At 36.0% G+C, this 17,319-nt stretch overlaps 1 protein-coding gene across 1 annotated transcript in view; it reads right to left on the bottom strand.

Annotated features, from left to right (window-relative positions):
* The window catches only part of SPAG16 (sperm associated antigen 16), an 885,716-nt gene that overhangs the window by 259,064 nt on the left and 609,333 nt on the right, over nucleotides 1-17,319 (bottom strand). The window contains exon 14 of the mRNA XM_079924326.1: nucleotides 17,194-17,259. Within this exon, the coding sequence (XP_079780452.1) occupies nucleotides 17,194-17,259 (66 nt within the window). The remainder of the gene's footprint in view (nucleotides 1-17,193; nucleotides 17,260-17,319) is intronic.

Raw genomic sequence — 17,319 nt, 5'->3', positions numbered from 1 at the left:
TATGCTCTCATCCTTTTCTTCTCACTATTTCTACTGACTAGGATGCTGATTTGCTATTTCTTTCTCTGTTAAATATTAAATATATTTTAAAACTTGGCTCTAACACAACTTCTTCTAAATTATTCTAGGGAACGTTAGGTATTCCTTATCTTGCTCCTGAACAGCCATGTCATAAAACTTACACAACAAATTGTAATTTTTTGTACACATGCATGTCTTTTCCTTCTAGACCTATATTGTGCAATGCTACTGGCTACTGAGTACTTGAAATGTTAATTACTGCAACTAATTTTTAAATTTAATTTAATTTTATTTTAAATCGACATTTTGGTCTTCCCTGGTGGCGCAGTGGTTGAGAGTCCGCCTGCCGATGCAGCGGACACGGGTTCGTTCCCCGGTCCGGGAAGATCCCACATGCTGCGGAGCGGCTGCGCCCGTGAGCCATGACCGCTGAGCCTGCGCGTCCGGAGCCTGTGCTCCGCAACGGGAGAGGCCACAACAGTGAGAGGCCCGCGTACCGCAAAAAAAGTAAATAAATAAAATCAACATTTTCTCATGTAGCTAGTCACAATCATATTGGACACTTTAGACAAAGAACAGTTCCATCATTACAGAAAGTTTACTTAGATAGTACTACTGTAAATCTTTTGTACTCTGGGGCTTATATTATACACTTAAAAATATTGAAACGAATGAGTTAATGAATCATTATTTCCATAGCTGAATCATCAGAGCAAAACTTTTCCTAATGCTTATGATTGACCTCTCTCAAGAATTATGCCAGATATTCCCATTGATCTTTAATTTGCTATTTTTGGTATCTAAAATTTGTTGCATTACATTGATAGATAGCTATCCACTTTGTGTGTAGATTTTTATTCTTTAATTATATTGTAGTTCATCAAGGAGCAGGACTAAATACTTTAGTTGGCTGAATCGCCCACAAAACCTAGCATAATGCCCTTCATTCTGCAAATGCTGAATAAATTGAAAGCACAGTTCTGGTAGAATTGATGACACATTAGCCCAACTTCCTGTCTGCCAGATATGGTGCAAAATTAGTGGATTTCTGAAGGTAATGGGGAGAAGAAGGTTTAACAAATCACTGAGAGTCTTTCTAGTTTAAGGACAATTTTTGAAACTAACGTTTTATTCAAGGAGAAATGGAAAATCCCTAACATGGCATATGAAATTAATGCATTCTGCCTCTGGCAATGAGCCCCTTCTAAAAGCACTAGAGATACATTTTCTGACTCTCATGTGAGTTTACTTCATTTTCAGTGTCATTATTGGCATTATTTCAGATATTCATGTATGAGATCTTTGTCTTGTAGGTCCTTGATGTTTTCTTGTGATACGGCTTGTCACACTGCAATACTCATTTATGATATATTTACATAGTAACGTGCTGACTATAATGTCAAAGTAGGGCAAGAGGATTTTTGGAATATGAAGGAATAAACCAAAGAGGTATAAAGTAAAAACTAAAGCTTAGTACTTAATATCTGAAGAGAGAACAATATTAAATTATTTCAGTTTGGCATTGCTGTGTACGTCAAAGGAAAGATTTCAGTTTTGCTGCTGGGTTTGCTAGTAAGTATGGAGTCAAAAAGGATCATTCAAATTTCAGAAAGACCAGATGTTGAAAACACATTCTTGTTTCTCTTAAAAGCCTTCTAACTGATATATTCAAATTCAATAGCTTTTCTCAATTTCTAAGGAAAACATTAGTGACTATAGACACATGTCTGAAAGAGGATATAAAGGTTGTCCAGATCAAAGTCTCCCACAGATTAGAAAAGTGAAGGCTTGAGAAATTAAGGGACTGGTTTAAGCCTTCACATGAAATCCATGGTCCAATCAGGACTATAATTCAGATTTACTACAGACACACTGTCAACCTTTATTTTTTATGGAAGAAAGGGCTAACTATAAATTTTAAAAAGAATGTCATTATCATTAAAATCACATATCTTCTGATTAAATCTGTTGACAGTTAAAGGCAGATGATAAAAAGACTCCCTCTGTCTGTCACAATGGAGAATGGAGTAACAGGGACCAGGTTTACTCTCCTGTGTGAAAAATCCAAAAAAATGGTCAAGATACAGGAAACAATAGTTTGCAAGACACCGTACATGAGGCAACAAAGGTCAATAACCACTGAGATACAGGAAATAATGATGTGAGCCATAGAAGATTGCTGTGACATGCTGCCTTGATAGTTTCTAGTCCACAGCACAGGGAGAGGGAACTGGACAGTGCATGGCTGACTCCGAGGTTGAGGGGATAAAGCTGAGAGTCCAAGGAAACAAGGCAGCTCAAGTTTGCAGAGCAGAGTACACGAGGAGAGAACCCTGGAGATCTGCAGAGCAATTTCCTCCAGTATTTAGCTGAGTACAGATTGGCAAGTGCATTTGAGGAAACTACCCAGAGGCCTGGTAAAGAACCACTTGAAATGATTAGAGGGAACAGGGAAAGGCACTCACGTAAGGCTGGGAATTGTGCCTGTCCCAGTAGCCAGACTGAAAAAGTTCAAGATTCAGGGGCACTGTGTGGACTAGAGCACAAAGAAGTGTCTTGCTTCAGAAATGGGGAAATAATTAACTCTAGATTAAGAATGGCTGCAGTCCCACCTAACAAATCTTAAGAGCAGACATGAAAGAACCAATTTCTAAGTAATTTAATAGAAAAAAAGCTCAAGAATATTTATAGGAATACAAAAATATCTATCACCTAACAAAATTAGTTAAATGAATTTATGAGGTTCATGTAATATTGGCCAGAGGTTTGTCAATTTTGTTTATCCTTTCAAAAAACCAGCTTTATTGATCTTTTCTATTGTCTTTTTTGATCTCTACTTTATTTTCTGTCTGATCTTTATTATTTCCTTCCTTCTGCTGACTTTGGGTTTTGTTTGTTCTCATTTTTCTAATTCTTTTAGGTGGTAGGTTAGGTTGTTTATTTGAGACTTTTCTTGTTTCTTGAGGAAGGCCTGTATCACTATGAACTTCCCCCTTAGAAACACTTTTGTTGCATCCCATAGATTTTGTAAGGTTGTGTTTTTTTAAGATTTTTTGGATGTCTTTTTAAAGTCTTTATTGAATCATTTTTACAGTCTTTCCTGAATTTGTTACAATATTGCTTCAGTTTTATGCTTTGGTTTTTTGGCTGCGAGGCATGTGGGATCTTAGCTTCCTGACCAGGGATCGAACCCGCACTCCCTGCATTGGAAGGCAAAGTGTTTCATTGTTGTTTGTCTCAAGGTATTTTCCAATTTCCTTTTTGATTTTTATCACTGACTCATTGGTATTTTAGGAGAATACTGTTTAGTCTCCATGTGTTTGTTGCCCCCCCTCCCCCCGTGGTTGAGTTCTATTTTCATACTGTTGTGGTCAGAAAAGATGTTTGAAATAATTTCTACCTTCTTAAATTTGTTGAGGCTTGTTTTGTGCCCTATATGTGGTCTATCCTAGAGAATGTTCAAAAGAAGGTATATTCTGTTTTTTTGTTTGGTTGGTTTTGTTGGTGGGGGGGCACATAGTGTCCTGTAGATATCAATTAAGTCCAACTAGTCTATTGTGTCATTTAGGATCTCTGTTGCCTTATTAATTTTCTGTCTGGAAGATCTGTCCATTGCTGTCACTAGGGTATTAAAGTCTCCTACTATTATTTTATTCCTGTCAATTTCTACCTTTATGTCTGTTAGTATTAGTTTTATATGTTTAGGTGCTCCTACATTGGGTGCATATATGTTAATGAGTGTAATATCCTCTTCTTGCATTGATCCCTTTATCATTATATAATGTCCTTTGCCAAGTAGAGTATCCTAGGTTGCAGGGTTTTCCCTTTCAATATATTATGCCACTCCCTTCAGTTCTGTAGAGAAATCAGCTGATATCTTTATGAGGGTTCCCTTGTAACTGACTCCGTTTTTGTCTTGCTGCCTTTAGAATCTTCTCTTTATCTTTAAATTTTGTCATTTTAATTGTGATATGTCTTGGTGTGGGTCTGTTTGGGTTCATCTTGTTTGGGATGCTCTGTGTACCCTGTACCTGAATATCTGTTTCCTTCTTAAGGTTTGGAAAGTTTTCAACAATAATTTTTCAAATACAATTTTGATTCCCTTCTTTCTCTCTTCTCCTTCTGTAGCCCCTGTTATGCATAGGATGGCATATTTATATTATCCCATTACATTTTTTTTTTGTCTTCTTGTCTGCTGTTGTGATTGAGTGATTTCCATTATTCTATCTTCCAGATCACTTACTCATTCTTGTGTGTTATTTAGTCTGCTACTCATTGCTTCTAGATCGGCTTTTATCTTTGCAACTGAGTTGTCTAATTTTGATTGGTTCCTCCTCTTGTTATCTTCACTGGGAGTGGTTCCTCTGCTTTTTCATTTTATTTAACTTTCTCTGTCACTATAAATTTAGGAGAAACAGTTATCTACTGTGGTCTTGAAGGGGTGTTTTTATGTGGGAGCACCCCTGTGTAGACTGTGTAAGTCCAATATTTTTGGTGTAAGGGCTGTTTTTGGTATAGATGCCAGCCATATCCTTCCTCAGTGTGTGATGGCCATTAGCCCCTTGCTGGTGGGTGTGATTGGTGTTGTGGTGTCCAGAGCCTGCACTGGATGTTGGGTGGGGCCTCCTCTTTGCTCCATGGCTGATAGACCTGTCAGAAGCTGAGGTCTGCTCCCCAGTTGTTGGAGTGGAAGCCCTGAGTGTTGGGTTCAATAAGGCTCTGTTGTCCTTAAGTGCATGCTCTGTCCCAAAGGAGGCGAGTGCTGAAGCAAGTGAGGCCCATGTGATCACAGTAAACCTATGCACCTCCCGTGCATCCATGGTTTTGCTCAGAAGCAGCAAAGTTGTGTCCTTTTCTCCACTGTGTTCATCCTGGACCCAGTGCTAGGCTGGTGCTGGGAGGTGGGGCCCATACCCCAGGCCCTCTAGGCTATCTCTGTGCAGCTAGACTGAGTCCTCTCTTAGGGCCCATCCTCTTCAGTTCACTGCCTAGTTGCTGCACACACTAGCAGCCCCCAGTTGGTGCACATTTCAGGCTGGGAAGTGCAGCAAGGTGGCAGCCATCAATGCAGGGGTATCTCTGTACTGACTGCTAGCAAGCCAGCACATAGCACTCCTCTTGAGCAGAGTCCAGGCCCCTCAAGTCCCTCCATCTGTCCCAGCAGACCTCCCAGCAGGCAAGGGGGCTTCCCAGGGTGAGGGCCTGCCCATATCAACCTTCTCTTCTTCACAGATAGCTTCCAAGGGTGCTGGTCCTGTCTTGATACTTTTTTTCTTTCCTTTCTACCTGGTTATATGGGAATCTTTCTTGAAGATTTGGTTGTATAAGAGATCTTCTGCCAGCTTCCAGTTGGTTTTCAGTGAGAATTGTTCCACATCTAGATATATTTTTGATGTGTTTGTTGGGGGAGGTGAGTTCCATGTCCTCCTATCCACCATCTTGATCCTCTGAAGCTATTTCTAATTCACATACCTGGTAAGCAGTTGCTGTGATCAGAAACTCAAACTGATTGAATTCAAATCCATTAGATAAACAAGAAGAAAGGAATAAATTCATATGTAAATCAGATGGAAGGTCTTTATTCAAAGCTTTTAAATTGAATTTCGATGCACATTATTATTTAATTTTGGCATAGTGACCTTGGAACTAGCAGAAGTTGAGGGTAAAAATCCTAGATATTGAGGGAGGGGGAGGGGGAGTGTAACGTGGCTCATTAGTGAACATGGCCAGACAATGAAAAGCCTGAATAGAGCTTAGAGTTTTATATCTTTTCTTGTCACTTTCCCTGTGAAACTGGAAAATAAATTTAAGACTTAACTAACACATGCCAATAGAATTCTCATCCAATGTTTAAACAATTATAATATGACACATATATGTATAATTAATGCAGTCACTTGAGTAATTCACACACATGCTACACACACACAGACACAGAGCATATATTTTCTTGAAATGCTTATAATTTGAGAGTTCTTCGCCTCTGTCCATCAACTTATTTTCTCTAAACAACCATTTTTAAGTAAAGCACATATGCCCATATTTATTAACATTTGAATGAAGCCTGCACTGGTAATCTTACTTCCTAAAACAACCCACACTAATGGGTTTTCTAATTTGTGAATTAAAGGACATTCAAATGCTTTTAAAAACCAGTTTGTCAACTGCTAAACTTTTACTTCTTTTTGATCCATTTAATCAAGCTGCTCTAACCCATCCTTTTCCCAGAATAGTACATTTCTATCCCTCCACTAGTCTACTTTCATTTGTTACGATGAGCTGAAGAAAGAAATTTGTACATAATTTTAAAAGATGATGAAATTCCTTTTTTTAAGGACTCTGATAAAATTTAGTCATTGATTAAATATTTACCAGATAAGTGTTCTGTGTTAGAATGACCCAGTTCCAGGTAATGGAGTGTGGTGAGGGAGAGAGGACAGGAGAGGTGCAAAACAGAAATGGATAAGACATGATCCTAAGCCCTTAATGAGGTATGGAGTCATCTGTTGAAAATAATTTGTAAACCTCCTAAATGGAATAAAATATATTTTACTATAACTTTACATTTTAGAGATATTTATACATGAGAACAAAATAGATATAAATGAATCTCTGATTCAACAGACTTGAGAATAACACCATGCTTTCTTTCCCAGTGCTCTTCATCCCAGGTTGGACCAATATTCTGTTTGTTAACCTGTAACTCAGCACACTGCCACTCTGTTCTTTCCATTTGCCAAATCAAGAAATAGAACATTCCCTTTGGAGTTTGAAATGAATAGCACGTGATACTACTGGAGCAGTTTTTGCATTAATTTACATAAGGAACTGGAGATCAGAGGACCCCCTGAAGAGTAAAAACTAGTCACAGTTGATGGTACACTTGAAATATACCAGGGATGGCAATTTTAATGATGTAGACACTTAACATTATTAATCTGTTGTCCTTCATCAAGGGAGAACGCCAGTCCTTCTATATTCCCAGAGTAATGAAGGAGGCAGGGTAGGAAATGAAAATCAGAGAAATATGAGTCTTCTGCTACAGTTACTAGAGGTCAGAGAGGGGTTTGGAACCTGGATATCCACATTAACAGCTGACTTTTGTGCAGACTGCGAAATATCCGGTCAAACCAGTCTCTCTCCTTGTTAGAACAAGATTTGGTTTTTTATTCAACTAAATCATTTCCACAAATATTTACAGAGCACTTACTAAGAATTTTAACATCTTTATTGGAGTATAATTGCTTTACAATGTGTGTTAGTTTCTGCTTTATAACAAAGTGAATCACATATATATACATATGTTCCCATATCTCTTCCCTCTTGCATCTCCCTCCCTCCCACCCTCCCTATCCCACCCCTCTAGGTGGTCACAAAGCACCGAGCTGATCTCCCTGTGCTACCCAGCTGCTTCCCCCTAGCTATCTATTTTACGTTTGGTAGTGTATATATGTCCATGCCACTCTCTCACTTTGTCCCAGCTTACCCTTCCCCCTCCCCATGTCCTCAAGTCCATTCTCTAGTAGGTCTGTGTCTTTATAGCAGTTACTTCTTGAAGTATGGATTCATAGGGTCACATTCACCCCCAAACACAAAATTAAGTGGAGAAAATCACATTAAAGGGGATAATTAAATTTTCTTGTAATTATGCTTATGAGTAAATTGGTGTGACAATTCTTTTTGCTCTAATTATGTGATTTAGGGATAATGTATGATACATTAGGCATTATTCATATATGTAAAGCAATCTCTTGAAAAACTCATGTTATTTACCATACATGTAGTTTTTCAAACTTTTTAAATCTCATGCAAGTTTAGACTGACTACAATTAATCATTACTAGAGAAAAATGTATAATTTTATATTGATATTTTGACATTAAAACATTTTTGTACTGTGGAAATTACTTAAATAAGACTTCATTGTACTGGAAGACCAGTTGCCTAAATGGCCAAATACTCTGAGCAGTGACACTGTTTCTTATAAAAGTAGTAAATATATTTTGAACAATTTTTGGCAGCTGTATGCTCAAAACAAACATGGACAATCTGAAACATGTCATAAATTTTAAAATAATACTTTAAGGTCAATAGTATAAAATAAATTTAATCATATCACAGCGAACATTGTCCAAAGAATGTCCTCTAAAATACTGCTTGAGTTCTGGCTTTCTAATATTTCCTAATCAATGAATGTTTATTGGTTACTTTCTGTACCAAGAATTATGTCAAGGGCTATGGGGTAAAAAATATTAAGGTATTATTCAGCCAAAATATGGGGTAAAAAATATTAAGGTATTATTCAGCCAAAATAATCTATTGTGCTTCTCATAGCCAGGGCATTTTTGTATAAATAAACATTTATGCGGTTACTGTAAAATAGCCTCAACCATTCCACATTTAACCAATAAGAACAACCTAAGTTAACAATTATCTATTAGATGTAAGATATTCTACCTGCTTAATCTAATCCTTGTCCACTCCACGTGCCCTGTTCTTCTAACATTGCCACACCTCCACCATCTCAGGAACTTGGCCTTTGCTTGAGTTTTCCTTAAAATCATTGCATGGTTTTCTTAAATGTCATTCTCTCGGAGAGTCCTTCTCTGACCATTTTATCATAAGCTCCAACTCTTACCTCATTACTCTTTATCCTAATTGATTCTGGATAGATAACGCTTATTATTCTTGAGACTATTCATGCGTTTACTTGTTTAATGTCTCTGGTTCTTACCAGAATATAAGGTCCATAAGGGTAGAACTTGGTATTGTTCATTGCTGAAACTTTAATATTTAGAGCAGTGTCCAGGACATAGTAGGTGCTCAGTAAAGAGTTACATTGAAATTCCATTATTAAACTTTTTATATATGCCAAAATATTTTAAGTCTTCTAAAGAATATCTATATATGTGTGTGTATATATATATATATACACACACACATACACATACACACAAATTATCAGTTTCATAGTCAAAGAAGAAGTCAAGAAATATGGCATGATCATGTTGTTTCTAATTTTCATGGAACCATCAAGAAAACTACAAACGCATAAATCACCTTTATCCAACTAGGGAAGTTATTGAAGGTTAAACTTTGGCGTCAGGGTAATATCTTAAATGTATTGTTTCTTCTTTGTCATATGCAGTGTTAAATTTCTGAGAACATAACAAAGTAGAACTAAAGAACCTCTATCAATTTATTACACTTAAAAATATTCTCTAATTAATCTTTGAATAGTTGCTTACACAAACTTTTTTCCTTCACTTTTGTTTGTGTCACATTTTTCTATGAAAAATTATTTTTTCTTCACAAAATGTTAGGGCAAGAAGGTTACTTTCTAAAAGATTTAGTTTAAGAATATATACTATGGCATTAGTTTAAAAGATATGAAGTTAATTTTTAATATGCAGGAATTATTGAAATAATTCAAATATTATATAAAATGAAAATGTCATGTTCCACATGTTTTAATTTTCTATTCTGCTGTTGTCTCCAATTTCCCCAGATAGAACCTGCTTTAGTGTTTTTCACCATACATCTAAAAGTTTTGACTTATGCATCATCTAGGTGCAGTAATGAATAAGAACTGACATCAAATATCAATATTATTGGCCCAGCTAAATGGTAGTTGACATCAAGTTGTACTGCTGAAGAAGTAAACAAAATTAATTTTTTTTGGTGTGTAAGTACTGCCTGACATCATTTGTCCTTCAGAAGATTAATGGCTGCATGATCTAAATGTTATTTGTATCTATTTATATAAAATGGCCAAAGATGGATACTACGCACTTTCTGTTTGAGATTGGTTAAAAACAAACAAAATTCAGAATATCAGAAATTGAGCTTCCTTTGCTAAAATGGAGTAAGGATAACTTTTTAGGTAGGCAATTGCAGTATTTACTTTTTCATGATTTTTTTTTTTTTTTTTTTTTTTTGCGGTACTTGGGCCTCTCACTGTTGTGGCCTCTCCCGTTGTGGAGCACAGGCTCCAGACACGCAGGCTCAGCGGCCATGGCTCACGGGCCCAGCCGCTCCGTGGCATGTGGGATCCTCCCGGAACAGGGCATGAACCCGTGTCCCCTGCATCGGCAGGCGGACTCTCAACCACTGCGCCACCAGGGAAGCCCACTTTTTCATGATTTTTAAAAAAGATAATTAATGCATTTATATTCACATATTAGTAACTTGGGAAAAGCAATTAATCTATTCCAGATCAAATTTAAAACTCTTAACTGCCTAATTATTAAATGGTATACTATGATATGAAACAGACAAAATACTCCTATGGAGGTTTACGCCCATTTTTTTTTAGTGGAATTTAGCTCAAGTTTAATACAATTCCATAATTTCTTATTTAGAATAGTTTTAGAATTTCATTTTCTTATTTTTGTTAAAGTGTGAAATATATACTGCAGTTTTATGTTTATAACATTTATATTATATTAAATAAAATTAAATTATAGGATAGAAGAAAGTCATATATTTGTGTGTGGTTGTTCTTTTATTTATGTCTACTTATTTGAACACAAATGGTTAGAAAGAAATATTAGCTCCAAGAATTATAGTAGTAGTAGTAATAATAATAATGATAGTAATAGTAGGAGTGGTAGGAGTAGAAGTGATAGTAATAGCATTTTCGATTTGCCAGGTACTATGTTAAACACATTATATATACTATCTAATATTCACTGTTCTTTATATCATTCATTTTTACAAAAGAACTAAATGATTTACTCAAGATTATACATCTTCTCAGCCATAAAAAGGAATGAAATTGTGCAAATTGCAGAGACGTGGATGGACCTAGAGACGGTCATACATAGTGAAGTAAGTCAGAAAGAGAAAAACAAATATGGTGTAATATTGCTTATATGTGGAATCTAGAAAAATGATACAGATGAACTTATTTGCAAAGCAGAAACAGAGACCCAGACGTAGAGAATGGACGTATGGATACCAGGGTGGGGGAAGTGGTATGATTCACCACTATGTAAAGAATAGATAACTAATGAGAAACTACTGTACAGCACAGGGAACTCTACTCAGTGCTCTGTGGTGACCTAAATGGGAAGGAAATCCAAAAAAGAGGGGATATATATAGACATATAGATGATCCACTTTGCTGTACACCAGAAACTAACACAACATTGTAAAGCAACTATATATACACATACACATGGTATATATGGGGCAATGCACAGGTGGGAGCTGGCAGGGCAGAGAGGAGGAGGCACTGGTCTGCAGCAGCAGCTTCTACTACCAGCCCTTGGGGCACTCAGCCCTGTGCTCAAGCAATCATTGTCAATGACAAAGTGATTACTGAAGTTATAAATGTATTAAATTAATGCTAATAACTTGGATACTTTATTTCTGGCTGCTCGGGTAACGTTAGCCCTTAACCCAGCATATATGGTATTTTCCTTTTTTTTTTTTTTTTTTTCTTTCTGGGTACAGCTGTAAAATATTTGGATATAGGCAATGTGTTATTCTTGCAGCCTTGATATTCATGGTGGATTGTAAAATATACATTTTTGTGAGATATCAAAGATTAAGATTATTTTGATAACATCATTTACAGACTTAAAAGATGTGGTTATCACAAGTCTGTTGAGGGGGAAAACTACTGCATAAAATAACTAACTTGGAATAAAAATTTTACATCAGTTTGGAAAAAAAAATAATGAAAAACAAAAGATTATACATCTTGTGAATGGCAAAGCCAGGATCCAAAATGTACTAGGAGATAAGTATAACTGCAATTGGGTAATTTTCCAGGGCTCCAAAGTTATGGAACACTATGATTTATAGAAGCTTTCTAAGGAGCAATTAATCTATCGTGAGAATTATCAATAAATGAGTTTGTGTCTTGCAGTTCAATATCCACAGGACTTTGAAAGCCAGTAAAGTTGAAATAAATAAGATGTAATGATACAATGTTGTAATGAAATCCGTGTGCTTTCATTTGTCTAAAACTCTGCATTTATTCATCACATTTTTTAATATTAAGTATGCAAAATAAGCTATACTAGATGCTGGAGCTATTGAGCCAAACAAGATTTAAAATGTCCTTTTTCTCATTCCTTTTTACTGCTTTCCAGTGTAGAGAGATTTTTTTTAAAAAGTGAACAGACAGAAAGCCCCAAGACAATTGTGAACCATGACTAATCCTTCTGCTTCTGCATTGGGATTAATAGGGTCACAATGACAAATGAAAAGATGGGGAAAGGAACCAGTTAAGAGAAAGGGAAAGCAATAGTTTCATTTTTAGCATATTAAAATGAGATACAGATATTTAGGGTGAGATGCAAAATAGCTAACAGTGAGTCTGAAGTAAAGAGTGGGATTTACCTAGAAATCATCACGTGCAGATAAAATTAAAAGCCACAGGTTTGAGTGAGATGATGCAAGAAGAGAACCTGCTAGAGAATAAGATTTAAGATTGAGTCTTGATACAGTTTAGTATTTGGGAGTCAGGTAGTAGAGAAGGATCCAGAACAGTAGTTTAAAGAGCAGTGGCCACAGCAATTTTACTTCTCAGGATTCAAGAAGAAGGTTTTAAAAGTAACTATGAAAAGTAAAGTTTAATAATAATGGAAAAATGGTCATTAGATAAAACAATATGGAAATCAGAGAGTTTCAGGGGAGTTGTTGACTTGGAGTTCATATTTGAATGGTTGAGGAGAAAATGATATAGGAGATTTCTGGGCAACATGGAGGAATAAGATATAATGCAGAAATAATACCACCACTCAAAAGTCAAAGAAATTATGGATATATATAGATATAGATACATCTGAACTCAAATAATACATAATGAAACAAGGAAAGGGAAATTTAAAGTTAATTTAAAGAAAAAAACCAGTTTGTTTGTATAGCTTCCTCCAGTGTTTTTTAGTCTGTCCCAGTATAGGCCAAAGAATGTAGATTTGCCAGTTAAGCATTACAGAAAAAACAAGGTCAAATTGAACCAAAGTCCTTTGTGGTGGAATTGCCAGAATGACAACTGAGGAACCCCGGCTGGGATAAAATGATAAGTGAAGGCAGAAAGGTGATAAGATGCTGAGTGAGATTTTAGCTGATTAGAGCTCTCAATGAAGTGGAAATATTGTACTGGCTTTACTTAGAGCTGGAAGACAGGTATCTTTAGAAAAGCAATGCTTGAAATTGAGATTTTGGAAGTGATGCCTTTAGTTAATGACAAAGTGCTCGCGGTTTGACTTTGGGAGTATGCGACTGAGGATAAAGAAGTGTTGGAGGAAAAGTGATCAACAAGAAAGTGATCAGAGTGCTCTATGGGCCATATGTGTAGGGAAAGACAGCGATTCAGGAACTCTAGCCTTCAAAGAATGAGGGAGAGTGACTGGGAGCTTCCAGTAGTGAAGCACAGCAGTGAATCTACCTTAGGATTTCAGTGGGGTTATGTCACATTTTGATTTTAAAATATCTCATTTGATCCATGATCCATGACTTAATTCTGAAAGTCCAATCTGCCCTCAATGACTTTTGAACTAAAGCTGACTTAGCCCACACTCCCCGGGGCAACTCTTTATCAGACAACTTGAATCCATAACCTCCGATACCTGTGGATAGGAAGCTCAGGGTAAGATATCTAGGGATAGGAAATGCGGACTGGACTTAATCTTTTTTCTATACTATCATATTTTATGAGTATCTGGCTTTTTGATTTTTCATTTTGATATAGTCATTTTGATTCTATGGCCATTTTGACATGCAGAATGTGATTGTTATACTTATTTCTGTTATCAATAGGTGCCCAGGCCAGCATGTTTTCCCTTATTACATAGACTCTCATCTTCAAAGAGCTGTGTTTGCCCCTTAATCTTATCCCATTACCCTTCCTCTCTCTCACACACCCTTCTACTCCATCCTCTAATGATCCATTACGTGATCAACCAATTCCCCTGTAATGCCGCTCTCTGTTCCAAACACTTCCTTCACCTTCTTGGCCTGAATGACTTCTCATAGTTACACTCTTCTTCAAGTTCTCTAAAACAGGAAATTATTTCTCTTGCCCTCCACATGACTCAAGGCCAACAGAGGGGGTGTCTACTTTGCTACAAATTACTATTAAACCCCTTTCCCTCTTATTTGTTTAAAACTCACAACTGCTGTAAAGATAAAACTGATAGACTTCACTCTCTTTCACCATATTCACGGCAGTTACAGTTTCCATGGAATTATACAGGTGGGAAACAAGTTAGAATTTGACTAGTCTTCTATTAAGGCTATATAGTATATCATTCACTTCAAAATCAAAATATCCATATTTTATACAATTAGTTGCAATAAAGATATACACCTCTACATTAAAATAATCAATATAACAGTATTAGAATAAAACAACAGATCAATTAAAAGAAGTGAGAATAGTACTCGAGGTAGGTCTGAAGTTTCCTTTCATGAGCTGGTTAGACCTCTAGAACTACTAGTAGTTTCTTTGATTCTACACAGCCTTTCAATTTCGTTTAATAACTAATGAATTGAGACTAAATTCCCAGCATGAATGTGTGAAATGGAGGTAAATATTCCCAAGGAAAGATGCACTGGTATTCTAATAGAGTTGATTTATAGTGTTCACCTGGCCTTACCAGGCAGGCACAGCATAGTCATCCTGACTATGTGTCTCTCAGAACAGCTGGGAATGTCCACAGAGAGATAAGGACACCCACCCCACCATAACATCACTCTAGAAAAGGACCAGAAACAGTTTCTAGAAGGCTTGATGGAATCCCTACCCTAGTCAGTCTATGGGTCAATTTCCTGGAAAACTGAAGGCTGGGGAGACTCCCTCTGATAGGAATACCCTGCTCATTTTCTTGCTATGTATTTTTACATAGTTTAAAACACTCTTTTACTTACATTGAATTGTATGTGTCTATTAATATTATTCCAGCAATTACTGTCAACTTTTAAAAAATATTTTGGTTTTGCTTTACAAAATTGACCTAATAAAAAGCTTTCATAGGTCCTTAAAGTGTTTCATTAATAGATTACTTTAAAAAGAGGTTTTAAATAAATGTCTATCTCCAACAGAAAAATCGGCCAGAGGTGAAGACATCAGAGCCCTAACATTATAACATAGAAATAAAATTCAACTTATACAGCTTTACAGAACCATATATATATACTGTATATTGCATATTTGTTTCCGTGATTCTTGGTTGCTAGCTGGGTAACACTGAGTTTTACATTTTTTATTTCTGCTTACAAATCTAAAATTGTAGACTTTTCCTAAAATTGTGTAAACAGCTGAACGCATTTTTAACTGGTAATGTAACTTGAATGCATATCCCTAAGGCATCAGACAATTAGCAGAACTAACACTAAATAATTCAAATCTCTGCCTGCCATGTATGTACCGCATGATGCATTTATGACCACAACTTTGCCGGAGGTTTGAATGTGAACTGTGTCACAATGCCATGTGCTTGAGACATCCTGGAAGTCTTTCAGTTACTGCTGCCTCCTCCCTCTTGACATTCCCTACCGGGTACGTGAAATACGACAGTTTTCAAAACAGTTGACACGAGTGATGGAAAATTTTACTTAAGAGTGTCATTCATCATAACAAAACATCACTTCCTTAATAGTTTATTAACTATTTCCAGTGAAGAAGAGATAAATTAATGGAAAAATTCAATGAGGCTTTGGGATATTGATTTGGAATAGGGTTGTAATAGTCCCCTTGGTATGAACAAAGTGTGTAAGCAAAAACGGATTAGCCACTTTGATATTGGACACCTGGACCACATATTCAATATCCTGCTTTTGAAATATACATAATTAATGTATGTGCCCCTTGACTGCTGACTAAGTCTAATTTGGCTATTTCCATATTTATTAATTTTACTATTTAGGATGTTAAATGGTACGTCTTTTTCAGCTATGATATTGCTTACCAAAATAAATGCCTGACTTACAAAATATTAGTTTACTTCATTTTAGCTTCTACTTAATTTTCCTGGGGTATGTGAAGCTCTAGGCCACTTAATAGATTTTTTAACATAAATATCCTATCATGTGGGTCCATAGTGCTTAAATGGTTCTATACTCTGCTAGAAATAAAATTTTACTTGGTATTTAGAACTAATCCATAATATATTGGCTCAATAGAGTCAGTCAAATGGAGATTCCTTACTAAGACAAATTTGTTAGAATTTAATTTTAGTTGAGCCAATCATGAACATTCCAGGGCTGACGACACCAGCACAATTTCAGTTGAGGTAAACAACATTCCTTTAGTAGAAATGATTTTTACTGAATATTTTTCTCTCTCTGAAAGAATAATAACAGCATGATAGTAATGGAGTTTTGACTAAGCTGTCATTTTGAAGTTAGATGTAGGTGATCTATCAGATTTCTTTTTTAGCTAATTGGAAAAGAAAGAGGAGTATGGAATTAAGATTTACACTCTCCTGGGAACTTAGAGCCAAATTAAAATGTTAGCTATAATTAAATCACAGAGTTTGAAGGGACTTGAGAGGTCATCTATCTAGTCAAATTGCTTTCATCTGAGAAGGAACAAACTTAAATCATCCTTCCACGATTACTATCTGAACTCTTTTAGAGACAACCCCAATTGGCACAGAAACTCAAAGCCATATTTAACAATCTTCATCACTGGTGAAATCATCCTGATATCTACATATCTCAAACTGCAGATAAATATTTATGCTATGTCATCAGTTTACATAAAGAAAGACATATGTGAAAGCTGTCCATGAGGAACTGAAGAACTGTCAAATCAAGGTTGCTCTATTCTAACCTGAAGAAAGGCCCTATTTCTTTAACATTTTTTATACGTTTCCTTTCAAGCATTTTCATTATTTTGTGATTTTACTTTAAAATTTACAAGTTTATATCCCACTTACTTTCTTGAAGCCCACATTAGACAAAAAGCTTTTTAAAAATGTGTTTAAGTGGAGTTAAGTACAACAGATTTCCTCCTTGTTTCTACCACTGTATCGTGTGTGTGTTTTAAACTTCTGTAACCCTATACTACATATATATTATTTTCACTGCTATAATTAATTCTCAAATTTGTTCTCTCACCCTGTTAACGTGCCATTTTTTTCTGGAACTTTGTTTCATTAAAATGAATTTGTATATATGAAGCAGTAAAATAATTTATTGGGAGAACTGAACTCACCCTAGGAGTGAAGGTGGCATCATTGATGGAATGCATGTGACCATAGAGGGACTGCTCGCATTTACCCTAAGAAAACAAAGCAGAAATACAAATCAAATAAATTCAATTTACTATGTGAAAAGAAAA

The sequence above is a fragment of the Stenella coeruleoalba genome, assembly GCF_951394435.1.
Source record: "Stenella coeruleoalba genome assembly, chromosome: 6".
NCBI classification, from domain to species: Eukaryota; Metazoa; Chordata; class Mammalia; order Artiodactyla; family Delphinidae; genus Stenella; species Stenella coeruleoalba.
Note: the sequence above shows the minus strand (reverse complement) of the source record. Positions and strands in the feature narration are given on the sequence as shown.